The sequence below is a fragment of the Zonotrichia albicollis genome, chromosome 5 (assembly GCF_047830755.1).
Source record: "Zonotrichia albicollis isolate bZonAlb1 chromosome 5, bZonAlb1.hap1, whole genome shotgun sequence".
Classification (NCBI taxonomy): domain Eukaryota; kingdom Metazoa; phylum Chordata; class Aves; order Passeriformes; family Passerellidae; genus Zonotrichia; species Zonotrichia albicollis.
Window position 1 is genome coordinate 59,274,683 of NC_133823.1, and position 22,903 is coordinate 59,297,585.

The following is a 22,903-nucleotide window of genomic DNA, read 5'->3' on the forward strand; positions in this document are numbered from 1 at the left end:
ATATGAAGGCAAACCAATATCTTTTTATGTCTTTATCCTCTAGAGTAAATACACCAATAATGAGAGAACATGACAGTACACTCTGAAATGGAAAATTCTGCCCCACAGTTATCTGTGAAGATACTCATATAGTTAACATGGAAAGAAGGAAGACACAAAAAAAGAATGAGTGGCAATCTCCTGTTTGAACTGAAATACCACTCATGCTTAAACCAGGAATATTTTGTGGCTGTAAATGGCTGCTTGTTCTGCATGATGCCAGCTTAGTAGCTGCAACTAGCCTTGATATAGTTATGTCTACATACTCAGTCCTATTTTATGACAAAATGTAGTATAGCCTTGCTGATTAATACCAATTGCATTATTTCCCAAGGGATTACTAAAAATTGCAGTGTGGAAATGAGATCTTTTCAGTATTTGCCTATTAGCTAATGCTTACAGCATGGTAAGCCAGTTTTTAAAGTTAAACATTAAGGTATTTGATAGAAGTCTTACACTACATCAACTCTTTACCTGTTTGTTTCTTACAGTGTTAGCAGAGCAAGATAGTGCTGCAGCTCAGCAGTATGTTCGTCAGGGATGCCCAACAGCACTCCGAGCTGATCTGTGGGCTCTCATTCTTAACATTTCCAATCAGCCAGAGGTAAGCAGTGAAGGGAGAGTAAAATGTGAAGACTAGGTGAGAACATAAAAGTGCAAGCACATATTTTCTAGTGATATTTTTTTCCAAAATAGAAATGCTCTACTGAGTTGTCACAGAAACTGATAAACATTTTATGATTTAAAAAGCTCTGGGCTGTGGTGAAGTTTTTGCCACTCTTCCTAATTTTTAATAGATATGTGAGCAAAATACCGTAGAACAAATTATTCAATTGATCTGACTGACTCCTGAGATTTTCCTATATGATCCTGATTTTTTTTCAAAGGGACAAGAAAAAATACTTGGGAAGGAGACTGAACTGCTCATATCTTTGCTAAGTTTTATAAAAAGCTTTTTCACGGTTGTTTAACCCTATCATCATATGCACTTACATATTTTATAAGTTTCTTTGTGTATTATGGCATATACTCTGCATAGGTACAATCAGAAGGACTGAGAGAGGAGCTGGTAAGATGTGGGTTGTTTCTATGTTCCCTTGTACTGCAACAGTTTTTCATTGTACCTTATATTTGATATAAGTCCTCAACAATAAAATTTTTGCAGTATCTGAAGCCATGCCATAGTTGTTGTATTTAATGTACCTTAAAAAGTTAAATCCCTCTTTAAGGTCTTTGCATAATTGGGGAAACGTTGATGTGAGGCTTTTATATGTACATAATAATTTACCTTGTGATAATTTTTTACACACTTAGCAAATTATACTTGTCAGCTATAGATGAAAAAGAAAAATAAACTATTTTAAGCATGTGCATTATTCTGAGGCTGAATGCAGTAGAAGTTTTCATTTAAGAGACATTCTGCCAGATCCAGAGCCTTGAGACTGAACTGAGTAGATTGTGTGCAAGGAATTAGTGGTGAGACAGTACTTTGTGATGATGCTGAAGGAACTCTAGAAAGGTGAGGGCAAGTGGCTAGAAAATGGTAATGATAACAATGAGAAAAAGTGGTAAGGGCAGATAAAGTGATGCAGAGTGGCAAAATAGTCTGCTACTTTGAGATTATCGAAATAAAGGATTGAAAAACAGTGAAATACAAAATGCACTCTCAGTCCCCATAGAAAACAGAGGTTATCAAGTTGGGACAAGATACACTACGTTGAAGAAAATAATTTAAGCTGTGAGGTAACACCTTAAACTTTCAGTTTTCTTCATGCAAAACTGAAACTATTCTAATGTAACAGCTGTCACAATCTTCTGTCTTCTCTTCCAAGACTATTTTTGCATAGCATTTTTTGTCCTGGGTTCTAAGTTAAAGTTGTTCTGTGAACTTTGAGTACATGCATTTAAAAGATCGATTTTCTGAATGAGTCCTAGCAGGCTGCCCTTGGATCAGGTAGAACAGCATGTGGATTACCACAGCTCTGTTATAAGCTGAATAGCCATGGTTCAGTTTAAGCACTGCATTAACTAATGTTTCTTACACAGAAGTAAGTTGTGACTACTGCCAAAATGCTAACACCCTGAGATGTTCTTCTTGCATAGCATGAATACATGGCTTTCTTTTTTGTGAAGTATAGCAAAGCAGTTTCCATATACATGTAGCTGTTTTATGATCTGCTGAATTTAATGTAGACTTTATGGATTTATCTAATATTTCTTTTCTCTACCTCTTGTGAATAGTTCCTCTGCTGGAGTTGAGTTGTCTGCAGACATTCCTTGCTGTAATATTTCTGATTTGCAATTTAGGTTCTATTACATTTATAGCTGTGTGAATCTCTAAATCACATGAAATGTGAATTTCCTTTCTTTGATGTGAAACATTATGAGGGTTTGGTATGGGCAGCACTGTGTGTGCTAGCATCTGATATTGTTGTTTGGACAATTTTATTCAGTAAAGCTCAGCCTCTGTATAAAGCTAATACACAGCCAAGCAAGGAATGATACTAACAATCTAGCATTATAATAATAAAAATGATAAACTGTGAGCTCTGGATGCAGGATTATTTAGAAATGTATAAACGCATTGCCTGACAATGAATTGTTTCTCAGTTTTCATTTGTAATGGTACACTTTAGAGGAACTGTGTTAAAAGAGCCTTTTTAGGGTTGCAAATACAAACATTAGAAGGTGAACGGTGTCACAGTTAATATTGTCTGTGTAAACAGTCCAATTTGCTGTATATATATTTTAATCATATGATCTTGAATCAGAGAATCACAGGTATTTCCTGTGGGATGTCTGTCTCATTGCATGAAATGGATGGCACACACTTACTGAGAATCTGTTTAATTTTTTTTCCTTCTGTTCATAGTGTTACAGAATTGTTCAGTCTCTGCATGCTGTTGAAACAGTGCTTAGGAAAGAAGTTTGTTCATTATCTGATAGGCTTTTTCTTCCCCATTTTTTGAGTTAATAGTTGGGAAATCTTAATGCTGAAAATTCCAGCATGGAAAAATCAGTGGTGCTTTACTTTGCTATAGGTATTACTAAATGTAGTTTCCAAAGTTTAAAAACTTAATAAATATGTGAGGTGGCAAGTTCATAATGGGATGTTATGTAAATCTGCCTTATCAGAAGGTTTTTGAGATTAGGATCAGTAGCCAAAGGTCCCCACTGTACCATTCAAACAGCAGAAAACCCAGTTACAGTAACAGACTGTCATCATCTTTGGCTGCAGAAGGATGTACTTTACAAGTAGATTTCACAGATCTCTGGCAAAAGGAGAATGAGCTTTGGGCCTTCAAGAATTCACTGGGAGGGTCTTCCTTTAACTCTTCTGTCTGTTTTCTCTTTTTGTAATCTGATTAGGTATTTGTTTGTCCTTGTTAGATTGAGAGGCAAGTGCAATCACATGGTAAGGGTGACTAAAAATGGGTCATGACCTGCCGGCAGTTCATCAGTGAGTGTAACTCTAGTGCCAGGGATTTCATGACAGGACACATGTGGACTGTGCTGGCACAGAGGTTGCTGAGTAATCCAAACCTTTATTTCAGAGAAGGTGAATATCCAGATTATGTTTAAAGTAGCTTTGCTGGGTTCTGCTGAAAGATACTGTTCTCTCTAGGCCAGTCCTTTCAGAGCTCTCTTATGCTCTCAAGTGGATACAATATGAATGTTTGGGATGTGGCTCTGTAAGGTCAAGAAGGCTGCTCACTGCAATCCTGAAATGTTCTTAATTTCAGTTTGGAAAGATAAGTATATTTGGAGGTATGGTATTTTTATACCACCTATAATTTTCAGAAAAGCTGCAGTCTATATGAAAATGCAACATATTTTTGAGAGAGAAAAAGTTTACAAATCAGTGTTACATGAAAATTCAGCCGACGAAGAAAAAATGTTGAATCAGATGAAAATAGTAAGATTTTTGTTTTATAACTGAAAAAATTTTAAATAACATAAGAAATGAAACACATTTTTGGACACAAACCATGATAGATGCTTCATAAATATGCAGTGCTTTTTCAGTTGAACACATGCTTCTTTTTTTTTAATTGCTCAAAATTAATTTTTTTACTTTAAATATTCATGTCATGTCTCAAATGATTGTAATATTCTTAATTTTAGGACATCTTGTATTATGAACAGCTTAAGTCAAATGTGATTCAACACAACCTTTTAGTGGACAGCCTGATTTACAAAGTAAGTAATTCACTAAACAGTGAGTTTATGTGCTTATCACACTTCTATCTTGTTGTTGGTTTTTGTAACAAAGAAAATACTAGATGGTTTGGTTTTGAGGAGTGTAAAAATCATTAGTGTGAACTTATTATTGTGAACTTATTCCTTGTGCCTGTGTTGTCTTCTGTGTAAGACATTTGAGTTGAATTGTTAAGTCATAAAGGAATGATATCTTCATTTGAATGAATAACTGGGTTTGTGAGAAAGAACCAACAGGGTATGACTGCTTCCATTTCAAGTTCTACTCTTTAATATAGAATACTTAATCATCAAGTTAATACAGCATTTTTTAAATTTTAAAATGTGGAGTCTAAGCTTAGCTGTAGTTCTTTGAATGAAAGTGAAACAGTGTCTTCTGTCACCACGTTAAGTTTAGCCTCCATGGGAGTCTGAAGAAAGGTCTTTGGGCTTCAAAGTCTTGTATTTTTTTATTACAGGATGTGAAGCTGACAGCAAGCAACGATGATTACTATTTTGTATTTGAGGATTATTTATATCAGGTATGTAACTATTTTTTGATTAGAAAACCTAGGAGGTATATTTCTGTAGGATTGTATCATCCTTGGAGAGAGAACTGCCTTTGTAAGGCAGAGTACAATGGGACAGATACATCTATTCACTGCATATACTTTCTCTTCTGCATAGCAATCTTGGGCACTTAAACAGATTAAGCAGGGCAAGCTTCTACAACTCCTGCTATGAAGGACCATACACAATGTCTTTCCAGTGCACTAAGCTGGAAAATACAAAGTCAGCCATATTTGTCCTCTCTCCAGCTTTGCAGTGAGTGACCCCCAACAATTAAAAGTTGTTGTGTACAGAAAAACTAAGTAATGATAAGTATATTCAGGGTTCCATTTAAAATACCCCCTTGCTTTACAGTGACCTATTGCAGTAAGCATATTGACATATTTTTAAATTAAAGACATTGATTCTAAATAAGGTAGTGACAGGTATGGTTACTTGTAGGATTGCTCCCATCACAAAACTGGCTGATTGGTGAGGGTCAGATGGCTGGAAGCAGGCTGATGTGACGCCCATTCACAAAAAGGGTGGGAAGGAGGATCCTGGTAATTATAGACCAGTCAGCCTGACCTCAGTACCAGGTATGGTTATGGAACAGTTTATACTGAGTGTTATCACACAGCACTCACAGGAGGGCCAGGGTATCAGACCCAGCCAGCAGCACGGGTTTAGGAGGGGTGGGTTGTGTTTGACCAGCCTGATATCCTTTTATGACCAGGTGACCTGGCTGGTGGATGCAGGAAAGGCTGTGGGTGTTGTGTACCTGGACTTCAGTAAGGCTTTTGACACTGTGTCCCACAGCACTCTCCTGGAAAAGCTGCAGCCCATGGCTTGGCCAGGAGCACTCTACTGGGTTGCTGAAACTGGCTGCATGGTCGGGCCCAGAGGGTGGTGGTGAACAGTGCTGCATCCAGCTGGTGGCTGCTCAGCAGTGGTGTCCTCAGGGGTCTGTGCTGGGGCCAGCTCTGTTCAATATTTTTATTGACGACATGGATGAGGGGATGGAGTCTTTGATCAGTAAATCTGCGGATAACTGGGAGTGTGTGTTGATGTGTTGGAGGGTAGGAGAGTTCTGCAGAGACACCTGGAACAATGGGATGGATGAGCAGAGTCCAATAAGATGAAGTTGAGTAAATCCAAGTGCTGAGTCCTTCATTTTGGCCACAAACCCCCTGCAGCATTACAGGCTGGGGATGGTGTGTTTGCACAGTCCCCAGGCAGAAAGGGCCCTGGGGGTGCTGGTGACAGCCGGCTGAGCATGAGCCAGCAGGGAGCCCTGGTGGCCAAGAAGGCCAAGGGCATCCTGGCCTGTGTCAGGAACAGCGTGGCAGCAGGAGCAGGGAGGGCATCCTGCCCCTGTGCTCAGCGCTGGTGAGGCCTCACCTTGAGTGCTGTGCCCAACTCTGGCCCCTCAGTTTGGGAAGGACCTTGGGACCCTTGAGTGCATCCAGAGGAGGCAGCGGGGCTGGAGAGGGGCTGGGAACACAAACCCTGTGAGGAACCACTGAGGGAGCTGGGGGTGCTCAGCCTGGAGAAAAGGAGACTCAGGGGTGACCCTATCCCTCTCTACAGCTCCCTGAGAGGTGTTTGCAGTCAGGTGGGTTTGGTCTCTTTCTCCAGGCAGCAGCTGACAGAACCAGAGGGCACATTCTCAAGCTGCACCAAGGGAAATTTAGGTTGGATATTAGGAAGAAAGCTTTTAATGGAAAGAGTGATAAAGTACTGGAATGGTGTGTCTGAGGAGGTAGTGGAGTCACCATCCCTGGATGTGTTTAAAAAAATACTGGATGTGGGACTCAATGCCATGGTTTAGTTGAGGTGTTAGGGCTGGGTTGGACTTGATGATCTTGAAGAGGTCTTCCAACCGAGTTAGTCTGTGATTTTGTGAAATTAGCAAACTGTCTGAATAATGTCAATGCAAACATTGATATTTGTTCACTCAATATTTACATGTAAGAGTTTTTCTTGATTTAATGGTCAAATATAATCTTCATTATTGTTAATACCGTGTCTTCATCTTGGGATGTGAAAATCTGGTTCCTATTTCTTTTTCATTCATTATGTAGACTACCATGACATTAATTAGTCATTAACTGATACTTGCAGTAGGCAGGGGATTACAAACTATGAAGAACTTGGAAGTAGTATATGATATAATATTTTGTTTTAAGGCCATCAGAAATAGATTTTGCTCATGATTCTCAATATATAATCCAGCTGAATGTTTTCCTTTTTTATATCTCTACTGACTAAAAGAATAGCTGCAGAATGAAAATCATTAAAAAGACTAAACTGTCTTTAGTAGTTTGAAGAAGACTCACCAAAAACCTCTGAAAAATTATGTGGCTAGTTTTACTGCAGGGCTTTGAAGCAGCAAATATCTCAAACTTCTAATTATTTGTTGTTCTAGTTTTGATTGCCATTTTGTAGTATTCCTCAGACATTGTTCTAGAAAAAAGTTATCCATTTTCCTTGATAATTTCCTCTTCCAACCTAATTTGCAAATGCTTTACTGCCAAATTATTTTGTTCTATAGCCACTGGAAAAATTTTGTTGTATGAGTCACTGTGATATGGGATATTATTTATTGATTTAATATGATGAATGGAATTAAATATTGGCTAAATAAGATAGATAATGAAAATGTTAGTTTAAACCAGATACATTAATTCTGGGTTTGCACTGGGTTTATGGGTTTTTTTCATGACTAGTTACTGCCTCTTAAGTTTTCCAAGCCATTGAGCAGAGTGTGTCCTTTGTGTGTTGTGAAACAGATGAAATGTCCATCAAGATGAGAAAATCTGCGTTTAAAATTATGATGAGGATATTTTGTTGCATTATTGGTACCTCTTCAGTAGCATACAACTGTTTTCAGGAAAAACACTGTGAAATGGCAGAATTTATTTCCTTTAATATCTTTGCTTTCTTTTTCCCAAAGTTTACTTATTTTTATTATTTCTTCATAACTATACAGGTACTTTTAATAAAGCAATTTCTTGTTGATAAAAGCTTTGACTTTCGTTTTTTTTTTTTCTTTCCCTCAATAATTTTAATTCAGTGGTTCTCTTTTCAGTTGGATTATAAATATCCAATATTTTGGTTAATATTTCTGTATTTGAAAAGGGCCATTGTTTTCTTTAGCACTATCATTTTGTTAATGAGGAAAATAACATGGATTAATAGATTTGTAAATTCTTTATTTCAGACCAGAAGTTCAATTTGAACGATTTAGTCTTATATCCTGCAGAATGAATACGTGCAAAGAACCTTGCCCAGAGTTTTTGGGCATAGTCAGAACTTAGATTTGAGCTAGAGTCTATCACTTATAAAGATGCAGAGTCTTCATTTAAAGACTTCCAGATACTGGGACTGGACAGTGTATTCTAAAAAAGAGGGCCTCAAATGAAGGTTACATTCTTTCCCCTATGAGAAAACATAGTTTATGTCCTGTTCAGATTAGTTTCTCTTTTGTTCACCTCAGTTAACATACACATAGAATTACATTTGCCTGTGCATTGTTATTGTCAGTGATATTTTGGCAGCTATTAACATGATTGTGTATTGCAGAAAAATAATATTTAGTTTAAACTGTTTGAGATAAAGAAAGTATTATTCATTTTTAAAAGATGTTTGTATCTGAGAAATAGTTTTGAGGTTCAAAAAAGAAAAAAATGTCTCAAAATATGACCTGCTTTCCATGAAAAAAAATTTAAAACAATAATAGTCAGGTGTGTCATTTTGCTTCTTTCCTTTTGACAAATGCTGATATGTGGAAGTTGTTTGCACCAATTAGTGGAAGGAAAAATCCATTAATTTTTATTCACAATAAATTATATAGTGAAACATTTCCTCCTTTTACACCTTGACTACAGTTAAAATAAACTCTAAAAATCTTCAAGAGCAGAGTGTCCTGGGTTCAGCTAGGGTAGAGTTCATTTCTTCTCAGTAGCTGTTACAGTGCTCTGTTTTGGATTGGGAATGAGAATGGTGTTGATAACACGCTGATATTTTGGGGTATTGCTAAGTTGTGTTTATCCTAAGGACTTTTTCCTTGGCTCATGCTCTGCCAGTGGGAGGTACACAAAAGAATCTGGGAGGGAGCATAGCCAGGACTGATGAAAGGGTATTCCACACCAAAGAATGTCATAATGCCTTGTGTAGATACTGGGGGGAGTTACCCAGAATTGGGTGGCCAGTCTGGGTTTGGGAAGGGTCTGCCATTAGTCTTTTATCATAATTATTATTATCATTTGCCATTATTCTCTTTCTAAACTGTTCTTAGCCTACAAGTTTTACTTTGATTCTCCTCCCCATTCCACCGGGGTGGAGAGGGAGAGGGAGGGGGTTGAGCGAGCTGAGAGTGATGCTTGGTTTCCAGCTGGGCTTAAACCCCGACAGAGAGGGATTCAGATGTGCAAAAGTCAGCAGTGAGTCCAAGTCTGCCTTAGGTCTGCCCTCTGGTGTACATTCTCCATAGTGCAGCCTTTCAGTGCATGAAAGCACGAAGATTTTTAAATACAGTACTAATTAATACCATTTTTACAACTCCAGATGGGATGAGATTCTTTATTGTGTTTTTTTTTTCTATGAATGCTTTTATGGCTTAATTTTATACTCAGTTGCTGTGAATACAGTTGTTTTCATTTATGTAAACAATAAAACCCAAATATACTTTAGAGTATACTACGTGCATTTTTGATCTTTAGGATACAAGGCAAGCATTATAATCTGTTTTTTGAAAGAGCTGAATTGCTTGCAAACATTTTTGTAAAGATCCTGGTAATGAAAGCAAATGTAATTTCTTCCAAAGCTGCACACATTTGAGAGTGTAAGTGATTAGTATGCTTATTCACTTACTAGGACATCCCCAGGTCATAGTAACTGAGTTGAAAAACAGTCCAAAAGCTGTAAAAGCAGCCAGGTACACATCCAGTCACTAATGTTGTGACAGAAGGAGATGAGTACCTGCCAAGGGGGAAGGAGGATGTGGAAGAATGTGGATATAAATCTAATAACAAATGAACGTGAATGTAAAATTATAGCAAGTTCAAAGTGAGCCTGGAAATTTGAGCAGGAAAACAAACTAAGGTGGTGAAGAGCTTTCAGCCTTATTGGCTCACTTAAATAGCATCTAACAGGTGCTAATTAAGACATTAAATTTGTTTGACATTGCTTTGATCCAGTTAATCAGCTGACTTTCTTTTCTGCAGGTGTTGCTGTGTTTTTCTCGAGATACATCTGTATTGGAGCACTTTACCTACAGTAGTGCCACCCCACCTAAATCTTACATACAAGGTAGAAAGAGTTGTTTCTAAAAAGATGATGTAGATTTTTGTTGACTGATACACTAATACTGTATATGAATTTGCTTTGTGTTCATTGCAAACACAAACCTAGTAGATTACCCTTTAAAGAATGTTAATAAAAATGTATCCAGCTGACTTCTGCATAGATTCTGACAGTTTAGAAGCTGATCACAGATTGCAATGTTGTTCTTTTACTCCACTTTCCTGTATATAGTTCTGCAGTGTTTTACCAGGAGAAATGAAACACAACTATGACAATATGGTCAAATCATGACAATACCTGTCTTCATCAGTGCTAGATGTTTAAATAGACAATATTGTCCTCTGCAACTCCAATAAATTTAGCAATTGGAAGTTGTTATAGGATGTTGTCTTTGCAAAGCAGTGAGTTTTGCAAATAGTTGTAGACAGGAGCAGAACATGTTGCTAAAGAACTGTGGGCTCTGTTCAATAGTGCGGGAGAGTAGAGCATTACCAAGCATATTTAGCACTGATTTTTTTAAAAAAGCATGGCATCTTCCAGAGTATGAGCTTATTTTTGGATGTTCTTTGGCTTGAGGTCTCATTATTTTTCTTAACAATCTTTAGACTTCTTGTTTCACTCCACTTGCCTCTCTGCCAGCTTCTCATACCATTCTTCTGGATGTTTCGATGTGTCTTAGAATCTCACCTGCCTTGATTTTACCTAGAGGTTCCTATTTTTGCCTTCCTTCTTGAGTCATTCAATAATCCAATCACTTTTTTTTCCCATGCACCTTCATCTTCTACATTCTCATTGATTTCCTTGGTCCTGGTGCCTGTGTATTTAGCCAAGTATGATCCCTAAGTACTTTTTTTGCACAGGACATCTGCTGAGAGTTTTCATCTTGCTGCCTCTTATAAGTAATGGGGTTTTTTTCAATTTTTAAATTTCTTTTTTTATTGCTTTTTTTAATGTCTTTCACTGAATGGTGGCGTTTTCTTTACCTACTCCCTTAAATCAGCAAAGGGCAAAACAGCAGTGGGATCCCAGGCCTCACTTCAGACACAGAGCTGTGGCAGCCCAGAAACACAGCAGTGGAGACCATCCTGCATATTCCAGACAAATCCTGGGAATGATGTTGCTGATACCTAAATCTGTGCAGTGCAAATCCTAAAGGCTTGTACGTCCTATTTTTAGCCGATTTTCCAAGAGATGTACTTTATGCTAAAAATACTCATCCTCCCAGATTATAATTCCTGGCTGCACAACAGGCAAACTGTTGAAAGGAAAAGGAGAAAATAGTTTTTAGTTTAATGAAGCAGCTCATTTGTATAATTGGAAAATAGTGGATTTTGTTTTCATGGGGTAGTAGGCAGGAATTTTGCAGGTTAATTTTTATTTTATTTTAGTCAGTTTATGCTATAGGAAAATATCAAGGTGCGGATTCCATTGAACGTGACAAAAGTTCCATGTGCTGAAGTCTATTGCAAATACTAAATAGAGTACACAGAATATTCTATAAATTTTCATGTAATTAATTAAATTTTTAGTTGAATGGTCTCATTTTAGAACTGAAATAATTACAAGTTTTAATTAGTTGTAATTATGTTTAATAAAACATTTATATTTCTAAATAAATTGTTAAATTTTATTAATGTATTTTGGATTATTAATTTCTATAGTTAAAATATGGTTTAATAATATAATGTGTTCATTTTGCAGGGATGTTAGAAAAGTTATATGATTTTCTTCACCTGATTCTTTTGTATCCAGCAGATTACTTAAATATTTGTTTGTTACATCAGAACATCCATCTTCCTCTGTTGCAGACCTAACAGTGCCTTGAATATTTTTTTATCTGTAGTTGTATCTGTTTGAAGGCTTTTCCTGTCCCTAGGTCAGTCTGCCCTTATTCCCTCCTAGAGCTTCACTGTCATCCAGGTCTGCAGCAAATACCTTTAGAGCTCCTAAGACACACCCAAGATAGAATCTCAATGGAACTGAAAATTTTTAAATTTTGCTGAAATTTTGCTTTTCTTTTTTGTTGTTTGTCATCCTTCTTTATTGGTGCTGCATTTCAGTTTTATATCCGACATTGTACCTGTCCCATTGCATTGCTTGCCACACTTTAGACAATGTCAGATGGTCAGTAATGTAATTAGTTACGATTTTTGTAATTGTAACTGAAAATCTACTTTTTAATTTAAATTGTTTAAATCTTTATACCTTTTTACAGCTTAATGACATTTTATTTGTGATTTGATGGTTCACAGGAAAACTCGGAATGGAAGAATATGCTGTTTTCTATCCTCCAAATGGTATGAATGATACTCTTGCCTCCTCTAGTGGTAGTTTGGAAAGTTTTTTTTTTCTCAAATACATGATATTTTCTTTTTGTATTGCAAGTTATGTTTGGCTATTACTCTGTCAAATTCATTAATTTAAAGGAGTAAGCTGGATGGAAGCTACTCCAAACCCCCATCCAGCCTGGTGTTAGTGATCACAAACAGATTTTGTCTTTGTGTGTGGGAAGGAGAAGGAAAACAACTTGTGATACAGCAGCTTGTATTGAGTCTTGTATCAGCACTTAGAGAGTTTGAATGATAAATCATGAAACTGGCAGACCTCCCAGCTTTTCAGTACTTAATAAACCACACCCTAAAGTCTTCTCCTTTCAAAATGTGTGTTGACACAACAGATCTATGTAATTTTAATATCATTGTTGTTATAACTTGTTGTTATAACTTGCTGTTGTTATAACTTCAGTTATTAAAATTGGTTTTTTCAGCTCTTACCTTGAGCATTTCAATCCTTTATTGAATCCTTTCCCTCCATTTGTATTTCAAGCTCTTTCCTCTTGCTTTCAAGGCCTTATGTCGCCAATCTTAAATCTGTGTCTCTGGCCTTGTCTTTTATGTCTTATGTATTTCAGTGTAGTCAGTTGCAGTACACACTTTTGTTTCACTTTTTTCTGTGTTTGCCTCTGCAAATCCTGCAGCTTTGTAGCCATGAAGCATTGTTATTACAATCTTTTGCCAAAGCAGCCACCTGTTGGCAGTGTTATATAAAATCCAGTGAATGGGAGCTAAGATCAGCTGGGAAGGAGGAGCAAGCCTTCATGCTACCACTGCCAAGTACTGTGAATGTTCTATCTGAGTACTACATGAATTACTAGAGGTCTTGGCCTCCTTTTTTTCCTACTCCATTCTTGTCAGTGCGTGACATTTATAGGTTGTCATTTATCTGAAATTAGGTTCTGATATCAGCAAAGCCTCTGTGTATCAGCTTCATGGAAACTGAGCTTTACTTGACTGTCTAGGAACTGTAGCTTGTGTTTAAGCATGTCATTGGTTGTACTGACATAGTTGATACTGTACTTAGGTATGTACAAGATGGAGATTTGTGCAGGTGCAATAAACAAGAAAATACTTTATTCCTGATGTAGGCAAAATACAATTTGATAATGTGAGGGGGAATAATATTTATTGCATGCATAAAGAGGATTATTAAAGAACAAGAAAAGAAATATTTTTGTTTTGCAGGTGTAATTCCTTTCCATGGCTTTTCTATGTATGGTAAGTGTGATTCTCATAAGCTAAAAGCTCAGGATTGCTTTTCCTCATATTGAAGTTTGAAGCTGTATATACTTTTCTGCAACTTTTAAACTTACGTATGTGCTTTTATGGTTTTTTGTGTATGAAGATTATTGAATATCATTTTCAAAATTTCTGGCTGTTTTATGTACTCATATTACAGCTTGTTGCCATGTGGGAATTCCTTCTTTGAGAGCTAATAGCTGAGCTAAGCTACACATCCTAATCTATAGAATAGAGGCATAAAGTTTACCAACAAAGTGCTCTTTCCTTGTGTTTTACTTCTGGATAGACCAAGTTACCCATGGAAAAAGTTCTTTTAAACATAAATAATCTGAAAGGCCTGTTGCTCTCTACATTTACCTACAAGAGATGTTAAAAGATCATTACATAACATAATGCTTGCTAATTTACTTCCTAGAGGAAAGCACAAATATTAACAAGATTTCTAGGAAAAAAAGTAGAAAAATCTGGGGTTACAGACATATTGCAGCTATTGCAGATGTGAGATTAGATGTTTCGGCTTTTCAGTTTTTTCTTTTGGTTTATCAAAGATGTTCGTAGCATCACAGAGCAAGCAGATTTTAAGATTATACTTAAAATGCTATATTTTGCTAATAATGAAATTTAATCATCACATGCAATCATTAAAATAATGGAATTGAAATGTGAAATGCAAATTTGAACCTGAGTCGGGAATCCAGAGTCTTTGGAGTAATGAGCACTTAAGACACAAGCTCTTCCTTGGGGACTCACTTAGAGACGTTCACTTGTTCTGTGTGAACTGCTTTTCAAAATGTTTGGATTTGACTCTGCCCTTGAGAACAGTCTCCCAAATAGAGGTGTGAGTTTTCCTCCCTCCCTCCTGCCCTTGCTCTTTGCACAGGCTCAGAATATGCTGGCTGTGAGAAGGGGGAAGGGTGGAAAGCAAGGCATCAGAAGGATGGTAATGTAGCTCAGGACTGTGGCTACAGGGGCTGGGACCAAGCAGAGCATCTGCTGTATGCTATGCTGTGCTGCTATGTGAGGAAGTGTTGGGGTCCTTAGCAAAATCCTATACCCTTTTTCCTGTTTGCATGCATTCACTGTCAGGGTGCCAGCTGTCAGAGGCTGTTCTGTGCCCCTTCAGGCCTTTATGTACATGTGCACACTGGCAAGTTTTCCACCTCCATCTTCAAGCATTAAAAGCAAGAGCGTGGGTAACACCCTTTGCTTTTCTGGCCCCTATGGAAATACATGTTTCTGTGAACATCTCACCCTACCTTAGCACCCCACTTCTCATACACAGACACCATTTTTGTTATTAAGCCACATTCTCTAATACTTAGATGAGAAAATAAATTCACACACGCATATATCCGTACATATATTACGAAATGTACATTTATCTCTGTGTGTATGTGTACATACATACACGGATAAATATATCCATATCCCTAGCTTAATATAAAATGAAGGGGAAGGTGAATGTAGAGATAGAAACTATGAGTGTGTTATAATGTAAACTGTCAGCTAAAATGATTAAGTCTGTAAAGTGAAGCAGTCAGCATGATGACTGGACAGATAAAAAGGCTGTTCACAAAAAGGTATGACAGCTGTCTGTGGGAATGCACTGAGTGTATGGACTGTCAGTCTCAAGAAATGATGGTTATGTTTTAGCACCACATACATATAACAGATTTATCTATATGCTAGACTTTTACAAAACAAGCAAAGTTTCACAGCTGCTGTTTTACAAATGTAATCAATTATTTTGAATCAGGTCTGCTGGAAGACTTCTAAACAGTAAACTACCAGATGTCCATGGTTTACACATCTTGTAAGAAGTAAACATGGCTCCATGAGCTTGTCATACTCAGTGATGTTATTGTGGCAACCAAAAGCTGTTCTTGTAATATTTTCATTTTCACAATATCTGTCTTCAAGCAGTCTTACAAATAGGGCATCAGTTTGGAGCTGGTCACTGGCCCCATGGCAAACTGAAAGTTAGAGACAGTTTAATCAAAAACTTGCACTGTTCACATTGCCCTACACCTTAGGGGTGCTCTCCTTACAGCATATTTCTTATGGTTCAGAAGCCAGCACTGTAGTAAGCAGGTTCTAATTGGTTTAGCTTCTTGAAATATGTAGGAATAATATGTAGGATGTATCACACTCCCTTTTTTGACTTTTTACATTAAATGATAGACTGTGATGGAATACTTCTTTCTCAGTAATTGGTTTAGTACTGGCTTTGTAAATTGTGGTACTATAAATTACCTGGCTTTTCCTCATACTTCATGCGCTTAATCATTGAACTCTTTTTGCAGTTTACAGTGTTGAGTCAATTATAATTCTTTTATCCTTTCAGTTGCTCCACTTTGTTTTCTGTACCATGAACCTTCCAAATTGTATCAGATATTCCGTGAGATGTATGTGCGTTTTTTCTTCAGACTCCATTCCATCTCTTCTCATCCCTCTGTAAGTTCATTAGGAATTAAATCCACTCACTTGATATCCTGTTTGCTGCAGAGCAATAATAAATAGCATGGTTTTCTGTGTGATTGAAATGTATCCTTTTAAATATACTAAAATATTTCAGGCAAGCTTGGAAAAATTATTAGGTAATTCAGGTCTGGATATTGTTGTTTTCTATGTCAATGTTAGTCTTTGCTATCATGTACCTTATTGAAATAGTAAGTTCTCATTTGATGATGGTATGGGTCTTTTGTAAGAGTCAAGATTTTTAATCCAATAGATTTCTCAGTTCAAAGAGTCACACAAATTCACCTTCATTAAAGATTTGTAAATGGACTCTGAAATATTGTCTGGGGTGAAGGGACTAAAATATATGTAGAGAGATATTGTTTCTGTTATACCAATTTAGTGTCTGTTTCTTTAACTGAAGAATCTTGGTATGACAGCACATGCTTTTTAGTACTACCAGATGAGTTTAAATAATTTGTCTGTTTGTGACCAGGATCAGCTGTCTTGAATGTACAAGAGTTGTAAATATTGGCTTGTCTTCTATTTGTGAAGAATAAAACAGAGTAGATATTTCTTTTTTCCTTCCAAAAATGTTGAAGATTTACATTGCTTTTTGAAAATATTTCCTGGTTAAAAGAAAATCCTATCCTTGGTATACTGTTTCAAGGCTATGTATTGTGCTTTCCATCTTTAATAGCAGAGAAAGGGGTCAAACAAGAATCTATTAATTTCTATAGTAATTTTTGAAACAATTTTAAAATGTGCTTATGTTTAACAATTTTTGTAGTTTTCCCTATTGCTGTTTAGTTTTACTTATCAGAGAGATACTTTTTCTCACATCCTTTATTTTTTAGTGTAACTGAGGTCTGTTTCACCAAAGTGGAAATATTTCAAGTAGGTTACATTATAATAACCCATTAAATACTTGAAACCTGACATACAAAAACTATAAGTAACTCAGACTTGCAAAGGACTATCAGAACATATTATGTTGCTAATGCATACATGGAATTTCAGGAGCAAGGCTTTAGTGACAAGGTATTAAAATTGCTTGTGCCTTTCTCACCTGAGTATTTTATTGCTCGAATTAAAAGGTCATGCACACTTACATGCTGCTACTGTTTTCCCAGATTTGACAGGATGAGTGTTAGTATTCATTATATGATCTTGTTTCTTTAGGGCATTGTATCATTGTGTTTGCTTTTTGAGACTCTTCTACAAACTCATCTGCCCCAGCTCTTCTATCACCTCCGAGAAATTGGAGCTCAGCCGTAAGAACTTCTTTCTGACTTGTTACAAATATTCTGAAAATGCTGTTCTGTAGTGTTTTAATTGAAGAGCTATAGGAAATTACACAAAAGTATAACCATCAATGCTCCTTTTTTCCTTAAGAGTCAGATGGAGTGCTTTGTCTACCTTGCATATCTGTGCTTTGTGCATTTCTTCTGTATACTCTGTGAAAGAGAGAGAATTGCTCTGTGAGAAATGCTCTATGCTGCATTATTCAGCTAAATTTCAGTAATTCATGTTGTATCTGATGGAACTAAGTGATGTATTTCCTAGGGGACAGAAGGCACAGAGATGTGTTAGTTGCAGCAGAAGGTACTGGAAGAGGCAAGAGTCATTCAATAATGAATTCATGGCGCCAGGCACAACAGAACCTGAAAACCGTTTTGCCTTAATTGGTATCCATCTTAATAGCATAATAGCAGAAAGGATGAAACATCAAGGGTGATAATGGCTGAAGATCACTCTAATGTGATTGTTTGATCAAAATGATTATGAGAATGATATTAGTACTTTATCAAATGAGATGCTAAATAATTTTATGGTGGCTGTTGCAAATTAAAATATTGATTATTACTGCAGCAAGAGAAAATGCTTATTCTTCCTGGAAGAGAAATGCAGAAAGATAATGAAATATTTTCAATTTATAGACAATCTGGTCATTATGGGAGGCAGAAATATAATAACCATTGTTTGTCACTTGTTTGCAGGCTACGAATTTCATTTAAATGGATGGTACGAGCATTTTCTGGTTATTTAGCTACAGACCAGCTCTTGCTTCTGTGGGACAGAATCCTGGGATACAATTCTCTAGAAATTCTTGCTGGTAATAGAATTATTTTTACAAAATATGCGAAGTATGTGTGACTGTAAGGCAAATACCATTAGCTTCAATGTATTTTGTGATGACAAGAAAATAGTTGCTCTTTGACAACCTGCAGACAGCAGGTTACATACATGTCAAAGCATATATTATCTAGAAAAATAGAATTGAATGAGTACTGCATCTTTAACAAAAAATATTTCTGGTAATTTTTTTAATGGCAATACTCAAAAAATGCTAAGTGCTCTCTGAACAGAACACAGGATGTTCTCCCAGCTTCAGTGGTACTGGTAAATGAATTCATCACCTTTCACAAAGTACAAGATTCATGTTATTTATGGCAACTACCTGTACAGTACTTAAAGCAATTGAGATTCCCCCAATTTTGCTGGATTTCTTCCTTCAAAGTGGCATGTTTTAAGACACTTTGAAAGTTTTGTAGCTACATAATGCCCTCATGTTTAGGAAGGTTTAAGATGGATGTTTTAAAGAAAACATGTATCTTCAGTTGAGTCAGTTTTTAATACAAAGAGAAGAGAAAATGTTTTGGTTTCATTTGTACATGTAAGACAGCTTGTCCCTTTTAATTAAAAACTATTCATCCTAAACTCAGGCATTTTCACTCAGACTTTCCTGAAAGAATGTTGTGTTTTTCCTGTCTGTTTAAAAGAGTGGTTGAAGAAACTCAAACACGGCCATCTGTTTTATATAACTCTTCAGAATCAAAATAATTAAACTAAGTGAAAACTGGTATTTTATATCAAGATTAATTCTAATCACTACTTATCAGGTCAGAAACCTAAATATTGGACATTTTCTTTCAGTCCTGGCAGCTGCTGTGTTTGCTTTCCGAGCAGTCAACCTGATGGAGGTGACATCACTGGCTGCAGCTGAAGTAAGGATAAGTTTCACTTAGAGGAGATTGAAATAGTTTCTGATGCTTTGCCAGTAAGAGTAACTTAAGCTTCACATGGCACATGATGCATAGTGCAAATCTTTCTGCCTAAATTCTTACCTTAGATAAAAAATAAGGAAATTGTGAGCATGCAGTATATAATGCTGCTTTTCTGGAGTAAAAGCAAATAAAGCATATTTGCTATAAAAATGCACTGTTATAAAATTATTTTTTACAGTTAAGTTTTCTTTAATATATAATCTGTGTTAGTGGGATATATTGTTTTTGAAATATTGCAGAGGTTTGTACCCTTTTCCTCAGTGCATTTTAGTTGCTTCTGTTCTACAAATTACAAAAATTTTACAAGATTCCTTTGTCAGTGTGGATCTGCAGTTTCACTGTGTGTACTGCCATAGGAAATGAAGAAAATGAAGTTATTAGCATGAATATTATTACTATATATAGGCACCTGGTAATTTTTTTTTTTTTTTCAAAAATACAGTGATGGATTTTTTCCAGATTTTGAGAGTTTGTGATCACTTTATTTGGCTTTTTTAAAAACATACTTTCATGAGAAGACCTTGATTATTTGAGGCATTACATTGGACTTAGTTCACAAGTACTAGCCAAGCCACAGGATAAGGATTCTTAATTCCCAATTATTTTTAGAAACAAGTTGAAATGTTAGACTCCTTATTCACCCATGATGCAGTGTATATTTGAAGTAAGGCTAAAGGCTAAAATAAAGTTACTTGGGTACTATACATTGGGTAAACCTGTTTTTTCTTTGAAATGTTAGAATGAAAAATTATGCCATACGGTACTAACATAAACCAGTATAATTTGTTTCTACCCATGTCCACATCTGATTATTGGCAGTATTGTAGTCAATATTTAAATATTTTCCTGACTTCTTAACTTGCTTTAAGGAAATTTGATTCAAATGTCAAATTTAACGTGCTTTTTTGATTTTCATCCTAGGCTGTACTTGCTGACCTTTCAACCCTGAAAGTTATGCCTCTTCTTCAAATCTTCTTGTTTGCTACTGTCACTTGATCTGTTTCAACAATAGTGGTACCACATCCCAGTCTTTCTGGAGAAGCTAAGCATCAACTATGCAATGTCTGCATAAAACCAAAATGAAACTCCCATGTATAAAATCAGTTTAGAAATAATTACCTTCGTATTTTCTAAAAATAACTTTGCACACAATTGTGTGAAGTGCATGCTAATGAATTCCACTGTAAAAGCAATGGTTATTACTTGTACATTGAGGATGACTACTTGTGCAAGTAAATAATATGAATCACTGTCTAAAATGCATGTAATACTAAATTAAATAAAGTAAATGTAATTAGTGATCTGAGTGTTGTGATGTTATTGTCAGAGTTGTAAAAGCTCGTATTCTTGTCATATGAAATTACTTTTTCAAGCTCACAGCTTAGAGGGTATCATCTCCAATACTGTCAAGTGAGGAAATAAAGGTACTTTTACTTGCAAGATCATTTTTTCTTGTTTTCTGATGAAAATATGGGATCATACATCAATTTTGCTATCCCTATCCTATTTATTCTTTTCACAGAAATTTTCTCCATGTTCTTTCTCATGTTAACTGCTCCTGTTTATTCTTTTCATACACAGAGATGTAGTCACACATTGCTCATTTATCTTTGATTAGGTATAGAGCTATCTCAGGCATCTGCTGAACTCCTCCCCAGATCAAAGGCACAAAATGTGTTCCCCTGCAGAGAAGGCCTGAGCACAGCTTCCTTCAGAACTTGTTGGAGCCAGTCTTTGCATGAGACAAAATATTGTCCTGAGAATGATGCCAAGAGTCCTTTTGCTGTGCCCCACACCCTCTCTGGGAGGGCCTTTGACAGTTTTCCAGCCTCTGTGATTCAACAGCTCAGGCTTCAGTGCAAGAGCCCTGCCCATACTGATGTGTGATGGATTGTCACTACAGTCAGGCTGGCATCATCTGCTAGCTCTCATACCTTTTTGTGAGGTCTTCCTCACAAAATTTGATTCGTTTAATACCAAAGTTGGAATCAATAATCTGATTTGATTGAATGTATCTCAACACCTGAAAAAGGCTCTAAGCCAAAACATGATAATGGATTATGTAGTTGCTGCATTTGCAATAGGACTTTTGTCTTTGTCTGGTTTATGAACATGTACATGCTTATGTACATGTAGTTGCCATTATTTGCCATACTGAATGTAAGTCAGTGAAACATGAATCCTTCATACCTTGCTCAAAATTTGACAGGTGATCTAAGCTGTTGTCCCAGGTAGGGGTATGAACTCTTTGTCTGTGAATCTTCTTGTCTCTATCATGATAATTTACTAGAAACTTACTGAACTAGTAAATTTATAAGGCCAATTTAAAAAAAGGTTAAGTTGTGGATTTGGTGGTATCACTTCCTATATAAAGAATCAAACTGCTTAGCAGATACAATGTGTGAGAATATTTGAGGAAATTTTGCTGTGGATAACAGAAAACTGATGTTTTCTTTAATATTTGCAGGAAGTTGTTTAAACTGTTTAACCAGAGGTTTTTCTTTGACACTTGGTTTTTAAAAAGATGTGATAGCTTTTATCCTTTACAGTAAGTATTACCCTGTTTTATATATGGGAAATGAAGGCATAGAAAGATTAAGTGATTTGCTAAAGATTACCGAGTAGATTCCTAAAGGAGGTGAGCACTCTCTCCTCTCTTGAATTTCTCTTTGCATTTCTGGATACTCAGTTTGTGTATAAACCACAAGATCTTATTTCATCTTCAGATCTACATCTGAAAATGCAGCATTTTGCAGTTTCTAAAATCCGTAAATTAGGTACAAGTTTAGAAATTATAATGTTACAAAGCAGTCACAAGGATTGTGGCTCATTAAGGTCATTACAAGGTTACCGTGGCGTTATAAAGAATTAAAAGTATTTAGTAAATAGCAAGGGAGATTCCCTACAGGCCTGCTGACCCTCTAATTCCCTTTGCTTTGTGCTCATACACAGTGCAGAACCTGAACAGTACCTTAACTTTTGCCAGATTAGGATTTTTGAGCACTATCTTCTCTTTCATTTTCAATAAATTTGGAAATGCTATAAGTAGGTAGAGATAGAGACTGTTGGATTCTTGTTTGAACAAGCAGTTCTGTGACTAACAGAATATGGTCTCTTTTTATCTCCCATCTGCCTTGCATCCCCTCCACCTTCCCCACTGGGGCACTTAAACTGTGCCTGACCTGCACCAGTGCCTCTCCTGATGCCTGGAAAGGAACCTTGTGCCCTGGAGCTCCTGAGGGTGCCCACACACCTTCTTGTATACAGGAATACTGAGTGTAAGTGCCTTAAAATGAGATCAGGATGAGATTAAAAACTGAACTAGATCCTCACCTTAATCTTCAACTATACTGTTAGATTTTTATATATTTTTTAAATCTATTTTTAAATGTTTTTACTGAAGTGGTGTTGTTTTCACGTTCCCCTCAGTTACTCATTTAGTTCCAGCATAATACTCTGTTTCAGATTCTGGCTGATACTTTTATTTTTAATCTTCTTTGATTAAATAATACTAATTTAATTTAATATTAAAATGATTGATTTCTATCCTGCAGCTAGATATTTCTGTTGTATACACAGGTAGTATAAATTATTGAAGTTTTAATTCTTTAACTGTAGAGATCAGTTCAAACATCTTGACATCTGAAGTCTGTCATTTGATTTCCAAATTCCTAAAACTCTTTGTTCGTTTCTGCCATTTTAGGTACT

The 22,903-nt window shown here is 36.3% G+C and overlaps 1 protein-coding gene across 2 annotated transcripts in view; it reads left to right on the forward strand.

Moving 5' to 3' along the window:
- The window catches only part of TBC1D19 (TBC1 domain family member 19), a 46,165-nt gene extending 25,566 nt beyond the window's left edge, over positions 1-20,599 (forward strand). Inside the window, exons 11-21 of one of the 2 annotated variants that reach the window (XM_074541833.1) lie at positions 531-643; positions 4,165-4,239; positions 4,716-4,778; positions 10,014-10,098; positions 12,345-12,389; positions 13,614-13,646; positions 16,015-16,124; positions 17,310-17,401; positions 18,128-18,243; positions 19,065-19,135; positions 20,117-20,599. In XM_074541833.1, coding sequence (XP_074397934.1) covers positions 531-643; positions 4,165-4,239; positions 4,716-4,778; positions 10,014-10,098; positions 12,345-12,389; positions 13,614-13,646; positions 16,015-16,124; positions 17,310-17,401; positions 18,128-18,243; positions 19,065-19,135; positions 20,117-20,191 — 878 coding nt within the window. In that variant the 3' untranslated portion in view covers positions 20,192-20,599. The remainder of the gene's footprint in view (positions 1-530; positions 644-4,164; positions 4,240-4,715; positions 4,779-10,013; positions 10,099-12,344; positions 12,390-13,613; positions 13,647-16,014; positions 16,125-17,309; positions 17,402-18,127; positions 18,244-19,064; positions 19,136-20,116) is intronic. The other variant, XM_074541834.1, reaches the window with a different exon arrangement.
- Positions 20,600-22,903: the final 2,304 nt, after the last annotated feature.